We start from the raw sequence: 10,893 nt of genomic DNA, 5'->3' as shown, positions 1-10,893 counted from the left end.
AAAAAAAATTAAATCACAAGTTCAATGTCTAAAAACAAGACTGACTATATTTTGGACTTGTTTTTCGTTAAGCACAGTATTGTAATTTTCCCCAATACCGGATATTTCAATTATTCATGAACAGCAATTCGGAAAGGCATCAAATAACACGTGCGCCTACTGCAGGTCACGTGACCAACCGCATCGCGTCTGCCTTCCCCGAGGCTAGCGCGCCTTTTTCAACTCAAAAATTCCCTGTCAGCCAATCAGGCCACAGTTCTGTGACGTCATTTGACGTGGTGCTATATAAGCTGACTGCTGTAGTGAAGTTTTATAATATCAGTCAGCGGTTTAACTTCACGTAAAGTTGTTATAGACCTGCAGTCTTCGCGAATTCATTTTCAATACTGAATTTTAACTACAAAATTATGGTAAGTCAGTGTTTAACATAATAATTAATACATAATAATGATAATAATAAATGTTAAGAAATAATACATTTTACCTTTGACTGTTTGATGTTTTCTAGAGTGTTTTAATTGTTGTAATATATCTTTGGTGTGTTGGTTATTAGTTAAAATGTGCTACAAAACAGTTGTTATGATAGAGTTAAACAGTGAACAACTGTTGTTTAACTTGGTTTAGGTAGTCACATGAGTTGTAATAATTATTTGTGCGACATACGTACTGTACGAATAACGAAAACAAATTATATTAGAATTAGGTATAACTATTACGTTATTCTCAATTCATTATTCAGGAAGTCGAAAGTCTGATGGTTCTAACAGGGTTGTGCAATCGCTTAAACGTGGCTTAAATTTGACGTAGACCAGATAAACATTTGACATATGAATGTTTAATCATTATTTAAAGTGTGTTTTAAACTGTTAGTTGAATATACGTATACAAATAGATCTTTAATCATTTAAAAATATAAACCTTGTAAATTTTTGTAATACAGCGTGAATGTATCTCGATCCATGTCGGCCAAGCCGGAGTTCAAATGGGAAATGCTTGTTGGGAGTTGTACTGCCTCGAGCATGGCATCCAACCTGACGGCCAGATGCCAAGTGACAAGACCATCGGAGGAGGAGACGACTCTTTCAACACCTTCTTTAGCGAAACTGGAGCTGGAAAGCACGTCCCAAGAGCCGTTTTTGTCGATTTAGAGCCATCGGTTGTTGGTAAGTTAAAATGTTTAGTTAAATATTTTTCACGATATAAGTTTACTTTGTTTAAAAATAATTTAATTTTTATGGACAGACGAAATAAGAACCGGTACCTACCGACAACTGTTCCATCCCGAACAAATGATTACAGGAAAAGAAGATGCAGCTAACAACTACGCCCGTGGTCACTACACAGTTGGTAAGCAAAGTAGTTACAAACACTTAACCACCAACACAGCGCCATGACATATATTTAACTACTAACGATTTTTTTAACACTTCTTACGTTGTTTTATGTAACAGGCAAAGAGCATGTTGACTCTGTATTAGACCGAATCCGAAAGTTATCCGACCAGTGTACGGGGCTTCAGGGATTCCTGATCTTCCACTCTTTCGGAGGAGGAACCGGATCTGGGTTTACCTCTCTTCTTATGGAGAGACTCTCCGTTGATTACGGAAAAAAATCTAAGCTTGAGTTTGCTATTTACCCAGCTCCGCAGGTAAAATTTTTGCCCATTTTTGCATTGTTTGTTAAAACATATTTTTACTTATATATTCTGATATTCAGATCTCCACTGCTGTTGTTGAGCCTTACAATTCAATCTTGACTACTCATACTACCCTTGAGCACTCTGACTGTGCTTTCATGGTTGACAACGAGGCTATCTACGATATTTGCCGCCGTAATTTGGATGTTGAACGACCGTCGTACACCAATTTGAATCGTCTTATTGGTCAAATCGTTTCATCCATCACCGCTTCATTAAGATTCGATGGTGCTCTTAACGTTGATTTGACCGAGTTTCAAACCAATTTGGTGCCATACCCGCGTATTCATTTTCCATTGGTCACCTATGCACCAGTTATTTCAGCTGAGAAGGCTTACCATGAGCAACTTTCCGTGGCTGAGATCACCAATGCTTGCTTCGAGCCAGCTAACCAGATGGTCAAGTGCGATCCTCGTCACGGCAAGTACATGGCTTGTTGCATGTTGTACCGTGGTGACGTAGTTCCCAAGGACGTCAACGCTGCCATTGCAACCATCAAGACCAAACGAACCATTCAGGTAAATATACTGAATATTTTAATTTATTTTTTGGTATATATTAATATTCAGCAATGTTATTTAAATCATGTTTTTTTGTAGTTTGTCGATTGGTGCCCAACTGGATTCAAGGTAGGAATCAACTACCAGCCACCAACTGTTGTTCCGGGAGGCGATCTTGCCAAAGTCCAACGAGCTGTGTGCATGTTAAGCAACACAACCGCCATTGCTGAGGCTTGGGCTCGTTTGGATCATAAGTTTGATCTCATGTATGCCAAGCGTGCTTTCGTCCATTGGTAACTATTTAAACCTAATTTGCAACATATTTTAGTGACGTCATAACTTTTAACAACATATTTGATTGACAGGTATGTTGGCGAGGGAATGGAAGAAGGCGAGTTTTCCGAAGCTCGTGAAGATCTTGCTGCTCTTGAAAAAGATTACGAAGAAGTTGGAGTCGATTCCGTAGACGATGATGCGGAAGAGGAAGAAGAATATTAAATCTTCTTATCAACCTCGTTGTTGTAAATATGCATGTTTGTTGTTTGAAACAGAAAACAAATAAAACACCGTAAATTGTAACATTTTGTTTTTGCTGGTGTTTAAACGTTTTTCACTTGTTAATAAAAATAATTAAAACCACCTCAGAATTTTAACACAATTAAAATAACACAAATTTGTTTTCCAAGCACGTGTGGAAATTTTAAATAAAACATTTTTGTTTGACTATATTGGAGTTTGTTTTCATAGTATTTATTAGCCCCAAACCTAACAACAACAAAAAGTCATATAATACCATAATTTTGTCAAAAATCATATTCTTCGATTCCTGACAACATCGAAAAGCAAATTTGTTTAACTGCAGGCCATGTGACCGACAACCTGCGCCAGTGTCGTTCTATTTTTAACGTAAAAATATGGTGGTGACTAATCACACAATAGGTATGTACTGCAATTTAACCTGGTGCTATATAAGCCAACTACTGGAGTCAGTTTTTTTTAGTCAGTAGTTTAACTCTTCGTAAAGTTGTTGTAGACTTGCAGTTATCGCGGATTGTTCTTCAGGACTAAACTGTAACTAAATTAAAATTATGGTAAAAAGTGTTTAATAAAATATATGTATGCGTGATAATATTTGGTAAATATAAAAAATTTAAAAATTTTTCTGTAGATAACTTGTTTTAGGTATTAAATAAAATGTCATTGAGTTCTGTTATAATAACTGGTAATTGCAACTAAATTAAAAAACTTTTTTGTGATAATCTTAGTTAAATAATTTAGATAAATTGGTTGTTTGCATTATTTTCAAATGTCTAAAACAGTTATTTCAAAACTGTCAAAACAAAAATTGTAATAACAAAAATCGAGCGCTTACCATAGAAACCGAGGCTTGTGCATTTATTAAATTTGCTCGGGCAACTTTGATTCAACGTTAACGCAGAAACTGACACATATGAGCATTAAATCATTTCCGTTTGAAGTGATTTTAGACTGTTTGTTTGCAGCCTATAGCTATAGCATAAAAATATTTAAACTTAATAAATTGTTGTATTTTTAGCGTGAATGTATCTCAATCCATGTCGGCCAAGCCGGAGTTCAAATGGGTAATTCTTGCTGGGAGTTGTACTGTCTCGAGCATGGCATCCAACCTGACGGCCAGATGCCAAGTGACAAGACTATCGGAGGAGGAGACGACTCTTTCAACACCTTTTTCAGCGAAACTGGATCGGGAAAACACGTCCCGAGAGCCGTTTTTATCGATTTCGAGCCAACCGTTGTTGGTATGATCTTACAAAATGTAGCCTACGTTACGGTATTGCAATCAATTAATATCTTTTTTATTTTTAGACGAAATAAGAACCGGTCCCTATCGAAAACTGTTCCACCCCGAACAATTGATTACAGGTAAAGAAGATTCAGCTAACAATTACGCCCGTGGTCACTACACTATCGGTAAGCAAGTTGCATACAAAAACAAACCACAGGTAATATGTTTTTTATACTAAACATACAAATGTTATCCTGTATAATCATATTATGCTGCTTTTTAAAGGCAGGGAGCACCTTGAACGTGTAATTGACCGGACGCGAAAGCTTACTGAACAATGCACTGGGCTACAGGGATTCCTGATCTTCCACTCATTCGGGGGAGGAACCGGTTCCGGGTTTGCTTCACTTCTCATGGAACGCCTTTCTATTCAATACGGAAAGAAATCTAAACTTGAGTTTGCTATCTATCCAGCACCGCAGGTAAACTTATCATTTATTTTAAATATTAAGGATCGTATTTTTAACAATTAAATAAATATTTTTTACTGATTATTTTTCTTGAGATCTCAACTGCTGTTGTCGAGCCATACAACGCGATATTGACCACCCATACTACCCTTGAGCACTCTGACTGTGCTTTCATGGTTGACAATGAGGCTATCTACGATATTTGCCACAAAAGTTTGGATGTATATCAACCTACTTACAAGAATTTGAACCGTTTGATTGGTCAGATTGTTTCGTCTATTACCGCTTCGTTGAGATTCGATGGGTCACTTAACGTTGATTTGGCCGAGTTCCAGACTAACTTGGTGCCATACCCGCGTATTCATTTCCCATTGGTCACCTATGCACCAGTTATTTCAGCGGAAAAGGCTTACCATGAGCAAATTTCCGTTGCGGAGATCACCAACGCTTGTTTCGAGCCAACTAAGCAGATGGTCAAGTGCGATCCTCGTCACGGCAAGTACATGGCTTGTTGCATGCTGTACCGTGGTGACGTAGTTCCCAAGGATGTCAACGATGCTATTGCAAAAATCAAGACAAAACGTACCATTCAAGTATATATACCTTTTAATTGAAATACAACTTTTGATTTAATTAAATCATTTTATGTAGTTTGTCGATTGGTGCCCAACTGGATTCAAGGTCGGAATCAACTACCAGCCACCAACTGTTGTTCCAGGAGGTGACCTTGCCAAAGTCCAGCGAGCTGTGTGCATGTTGAGCAACACCACCGCCATAGCTGAGGCTTGGGCTCGTTTGGATCATAAGTTTGATCTTATGTACTCTAAGCGTGCTTTTGTCCACTGGTAAGTATTAAAATCAAATTTTCGATGTACTGTAATGACGTCAGAATTATAAACCTTTTTGATTGACAGGTATGTTGGCGAAGGAATGGAAGAAGGCGAATTCTCCGAAGCTCGTGAGGATCTTGCTGCTCTGGAGAAAGATTACGAGGAAGTTGGATGCGATACCGTAGAAGAAACGGAAAAAGACGAATATTGAAACGTCTTATTATGTTTGTTGTTGTAAAACTGGATGATAACACATAACTTCGTAAAGGTTTTGTATTGTTTACCTTTTTATATATGAACTTGGCTTAATATGCACGTACGTGTTTAACTTAAAATATTCTCAATTAAATATGTATTACTATACAAAAATACATTTGACGTACTTCTTTTCATAAGCTCAAGAAGAGTTTTAGGAAATTAGGTTGGGTCATAACCAAAACGTGATATGACGTCACCAACCCTATTTTGGACAATTACGTCACAATTTTTCTCGGTTAAGACAGTAAAGTATCATATTATTAAATAAATACGCCAATAGAAATGTAGAATAACAATTTTGTTTCGAATTATTTTTTATTAGACAGTTTTATGAAAGAACGCTTTTATTTTCATATTTAATATTCATCTTCGGCTTCCTCTGCCTCGCCCTCGATGGAATCGACTCCAACTTCCTCGTAATCCTTCTCCAGAGCAGCAAGATCCTCACGAGCTTCGGAAAATTCGCCTTCTTCCATTCCTTCGCCGACATACCTGTCAATAAAATATGTTGTTGAAAAAGTTATGACGTCATTAAATTATGTTCTCGATTAGGTTTGAATACTCACCAATGGACGAAGGCACGTTTGGCGTACATGAGATCGAACTTATGATCTAAACGAGCCCAAGCCTCAGCAATGGCGGTGGTGTTACTCAACATGCACACAGCTCGTTGGACCTTGGCAAGATCGCCTCCTGGAACAACAGTTGGTGGCTGGTAGTTAATTCCGACCTTGAATCCAGTTGGGCACCAATCGACGAACTACAAGAAAAAATATGATTTAAATAACATAACATGGCTAAAAACAAAAAAGTACCAAAATTTTGTTTAAATATTCAGTATATTTACCTGAATGGTTCGTTTGGTCTTGATGGTTGCAATGGCAGCGTTAACATCTTTGGGGACTACGTCACCACGGTACAACATGCAGCAAGCCATGTACTTGCCGTGACGAGGATCGCACTTAACCATCTGGTTGGCTGGCTCGAAGCAAGCGTTGGTAATCTCAGCCACGGAAAGTTGCTCGTGGTAAGCCTTCTCAGCTGAAATAACTGGTGCGTAGGTGACCAATGGAAAGTGAATACGCGGGTATGGCACCAAGTTAGTCTGGAACTCGGTCAAATCAACGTTAAGAGCACCATCGAATCTCAATGAAGCGGTGATGGACGAAACGATCTGACCAATAAGACGATTCAAATTGGTGTAGGTTGGTCGCTCGATGTCGAGGTTTCGGCGGCAAATATCGTAGATAGCCTCGTTGTCGACCATGAAAGCACAGTCAGAGTGCTCAAGGGTAGTATGGGTGGTCAAAATCGAGTTGTATGGCTCGACAACTGCAGTGGAAATCTGAAGATCAATTAATTTAAATTAATAAGGCACAAAATATCGCAAAGAAAAGGTATATAAACATACTTGTGGTGATGGGTAGATCGCAAATTCCAACTTCGATTTCTTTCCGTAATCGACAGACAGACGTTCCATGAGAAGGGATGCAAACCCAGATCCGGTTCCTCCTCCGAAGGAGTGGAAGATCAGGAATCCCTGAAGCCCGGTGCACTGGTCAGCAAGCTTTCGGATTCTGTCCAAGACAAGGTCAACAATTTCTTTCCCGATGGTGTAGTGACCACGAGCGTAGTTGTTGGCTGCATCCTCCTTTCCTGTGATCAATTGTTCGGGGTGGAACAATTGTCGGTAGGTACCGGTTCGAACCTCATCTAAAAACGAAAATTCAGGTTAATGTCAAGTTTTTAAAGTTACAAAAACCGAAGTTATAAATTCTTACCAACAACAGTTGGCTCAAGATCGACGAAAACGGCTCTTGGGACGTGTTTTCCCGCTCCAGTTTCGCTAAAGAAGGTGTTGAAAGAGTCGTCTCCTCCTCCGATAGTCTTGTCACTTGGCATCTGGCCGTCAGGTTGGATGCCATGCTCGAGACAGTACAACTCCCAGCAAGCATTTCCGATCTGGACACCAGCTTGGCCGACATGGATTGAGATACATTCACGCTAAAATAAAATAATGTCAAAAATTATTTTTTAATTTTTCCGTTTACCTACTATAAAACATAACTATAAAACTATTTAAGTCTAAAGGCCTCTGGAATTTGTGTATAACGAAAAAATTGCGCAATTAAAAAAAGGCAAGACACCTTGTTGCGCAAAAAAAGTAGAAGCGTGAGCGCTTAAAAACTTCAAAAAAAAGAGTTTGCCTGTTATATGCAGCCCTAAGTATATAATCATATAAGTTAAGGCGTTTCTTAGGCGTAGACTTCGACAGACATCAACAATTCTCAGTCAAGTAGGTCTGGCTTGGTTGTTTTCAGCTGAAAAACTTATTAAATATCATTCAGTTTCTAAAACAGACAAAGTTGGCGTATTTTACCAGGCCAGACTTTCAAAACTATAAAGGTTTGACTCAGACGCGCTAGACATTTAAAGTTTTGTTGAAGCCAGTCCACAGGCCGGGCGAATATTTAAAAACGTTAACCAAATTTGCTTAACTAAACTATGTGTTGCTTAAGTTAGCTATCGTTAGACTCAGATGTGTTTTAGTAGGTAACTTACACACCGACAGTCCTTAGCCGCATTTTAAAACTTAGCCGCATTTTTCAATCTTACATACGCATTGCTCAGCTATAGTACATGCTTGCTTAGGCTTGAGCTTGTGGCTTTTAATAAAAACAAAAAATAAATCGTTTGAAATATTAACGCAGAAGTGACAGTTAGCTATCCTACATACTCGCTTAGACCTTAGCTTGTTACTAACATACCATGATTTCGTTTGTCTTTGCTTTTAATTAAAAACGAGGAAATAAATCGCTTGCAATTACAGTTAGCTATCCTACATACTCGCTTAGGCCTTAGCTTGTTACTAACTTACCATGATTTCGTTTGTCTTTGCTTTTAATTAAAAACGAGGAAATAAATCGCTTGAAATTACAGTTAGCTATCCTACATACTCGCTTAGGGGTGCCTCTAAATAGGCTGTGTGCAATGTGTGCAATCAGTGTAATAACGGTAAAAATAAATGTATTAAAACGGTAACCAGACATTTCGGCCAATGGACACCTCAACACGAAGATTTTCCTCTAAAACAGCGGGGCATTGGAATTTTAATTACCGCGTTAAATTTTATCCCGTTATTTATGATCAGTATTCCGGATAGTATTTAAAAGAATAATAAACAATAAATGGATTTTTTTAAATAATTAATGTGCAAGAAGAGGTTGTTTATCAACTAAAACTTATAAAAAGTTAATTTAAAAGCGTGCGGTTTTAGGCATCAGAAGCAAATGCGTTGTTAAAATATGACGCATTGTGACAAAACTCGTCGTCTTTCTAACATTATATAAAGAAAATTAATCGTCATATTATCAATTTTTTTACTGAATAATTAGCAGAACAATGTTATAAGGCACTTAAACTTTACTTGATGGGTAAATAATCTGTATGCACAATCTGACAATTACACACATTGTCAGTTGAGTGACAAACTAACAAAATACACAGTATGTGTCTGCACACGTTTTTGGTTGGGCACATACTGACAGAGTCAAAAACATACAACAAATAGTCTGTTTGCAGAGTTGTGCACAAAGTCAAACAAAAAAATAAAAAGTTAATTTTGTCCAACCTGACTTCTTTAAATGCCAACACTTAATCAGCAGCGCAATTACTAGGCAAATAAAAATCTATAATATCTTAACTTTCACAGGCAACTTGAGACCTAGGTGGGGTAACTGTTGTTACCCCCTGCCAGTTTAACAAAACCAGAACAAAAATAACTTTGTCTCCCCAAACTTTAAATTTGAATATTTAAACATTTCCGAATTGCACAGTCTTGCATTGGTTATAAGCTTATTTTAATGGTTTTCAGTAATTTAAATCAAGTCAGCTTAAATAAAAGTAATTTTCTTTTTGTATATTCAGTATTTTGTCAACGGACACTGTCAGACAGTGTGTAATTGTACACACTGGCCATTCACCCATCTAGTCTTGTTTACTAATAAACTAATAATAAATTTACATTTTTACCTCCATTACACTAATTACACACATTGCACGCAGCCTATTTAGAGGGACCCCTAGCTTAGGACTTAGCTGGTTACTAACTTACCATGATTTCGTTGGTCTTTGCTTTTAATTAAAAACGAGGAAATAAATCGCTTGAAATTACAGTTAGCTATCCTACATACTCGCTTAGGCCTTAGCTTGTTACTAACTTACCATGATTTCGTTGGTCTTTGCTTTTAATTAAAATCGCTGGAAATATTAACGTAGAAATTACAGTTAGCTATCCTACATATTTGCTTAGGCCTTAGCTTGTTACTAACTTACCATGATTTCGTTTGTCTTTACTTTTAATTAAAACGAGGAAATAAATCGCTTAAAATATTAACGCAAACATTACGGTAGCTATCGTATATACTCGCTTTGACCTTAGCTTGTTACTAACTTACCATGATTTCGTTTGTCTTTGCTTTCAATTAAAAACGAGAAAATAAATCGCTTGAAATATTAACGCAGAAATTGCACAACTTTACGATGCGAATTCACCACTGAAAATGAGCAATTTTTGAATTTGTTTTCACAGCCCAGGTTAGCGCACTTGTGATGTCATATAACAGTAGGTAAACAACAATTTCTAATTGGCTGGAAATGTGTAATCCCAAGTAAAGGATTGGTTAAAATTTGTTCTAGTATTAGTAATAAACACTTATTTTTATTGGATGATTTTGTATGATTGACAGGTTAGACCCCGCCCACATTGCGAATTGCAACACACTAGTGATTTTGTTATAATATAAAGCGTTTTTAAAAACAAATGTAGACTTTATTAATATGATTTATTGAAGTATTTATTCAAAAATACTATTGGTGATCTTAACCATTTGGCATGTTTGCATTTAAAGATTGACTGATTGTAGTAAGGTCGAAATACTCAAAATATTGCGCAGCACAACTGGTGATTTTTGTCAATCTTGATATTTCTACCTTGTGATATTGGTAACCAAGTAAGGTAAACGTTATAACCTGTCTTTATTGATTGTTGTTAGCGATTTAACCAGCTACTTGGCAGGTTAACTTCAAAAATCTAATGCTGTTTTTGTATTGTATGCTAACGTATTTGGCAGGCTAGCATAACAAAACTTACTGGTTATATTAGGATCGCAATACACGAAATATTTCCCATTACAACCTGTTATTTTTTAATAATTCAACTTTAGTTAACGTTTACCGTTTGCTCATGATTTCTAAATGATTCTAAACTTTTACATAAACCAGTTACTTTTTGACTGACAGTTTTGAATACAAACTGTAGAGTATTTTATAAACTCAACCACTTCTTTGAACAAAAGTGAAATATATTGCGGCA

The 10,893-nt window shown here is 37.0% G+C and overlaps 3 protein-coding genes across 3 annotated transcripts; 2 read left to right on the top strand and 1 right to left on the bottom strand.

Annotated features, from left to right (window-relative positions):
* Positions 1-264: 264 nt before the first annotated feature.
* LOC145751441 (tubulin alpha chain, testis-specific-like) lies at positions 265-2,922 on the top strand. The gene is made up of 7 exons (XM_082567583.1): positions 265-410; positions 941-1,163; positions 1,243-1,347; positions 1,452-1,648; positions 1,717-2,214; positions 2,296-2,489; positions 2,562-2,922. Exons 1-7 carry the CDS (start codon positions 408-410, stop codon positions 2,692-2,694), a joined length of 1,353 nt encoding a protein of 450 aa, XP_082423709.1. The 5' UTR covers positions 265-407; the 3' UTR covers positions 2,695-2,922.
* Positions 2,923-3,733: 811 nt separating this feature from the next.
* Positions 3,734-5,607, top strand: LOC145751443 (tubulin alpha chain, testis-specific-like). The gene is made up of 6 exons (XM_082567584.1): positions 3,734-3,974; positions 4,042-4,146; positions 4,247-4,443; positions 4,527-5,024; positions 5,083-5,276; positions 5,346-5,607. Exons 1-6 carry the CDS (start codon positions 3,794-3,796, stop codon positions 5,470-5,472), a joined length of 1,302 nt encoding a protein of 433 aa, XP_082423710.1. The 5' UTR covers positions 3,734-3,793; the 3' UTR covers positions 5,473-5,607.
* A 268-nt stretch (positions 5,608-5,875) lies between these two features.
* On the bottom strand, positions 5,876-8,291 carry LOC145750548 (tubulin alpha chain, testis-specific). Its single transcript, XM_082566608.1, has 6 exons — positions 8,288-8,291; positions 7,301-7,523; positions 6,931-7,232; positions 6,367-6,864; positions 6,086-6,279; positions 5,876-6,011 (listed from the first exon to the last, which is right to left on the bottom strand). The coding sequence occupies exons 1-6, from the start codon at positions 8,288-8,290 to the stop codon at positions 5,876-5,878; spliced, it is 1,356 nt and encodes a 451-aa protein (XP_082422734.1). The 5' UTR covers position 8,291.
* Positions 8,292-10,893: the final 2,602 nt, after the last annotated feature.

Source organism: Corella eumyota, chromosome 4 (genome assembly GCF_963082875.1).
Source record: "Corella eumyota chromosome 4, kaCorEumy4.1, whole genome shotgun sequence".
NCBI classification, from domain to species: domain Eukaryota; kingdom Metazoa; phylum Chordata; class Ascidiacea; order Phlebobranchia; family Corellidae; genus Corella; species Corella eumyota.
Note: the sequence above shows the minus strand (reverse complement) of the source record. Positions and strands in the feature narration are given on the sequence as shown.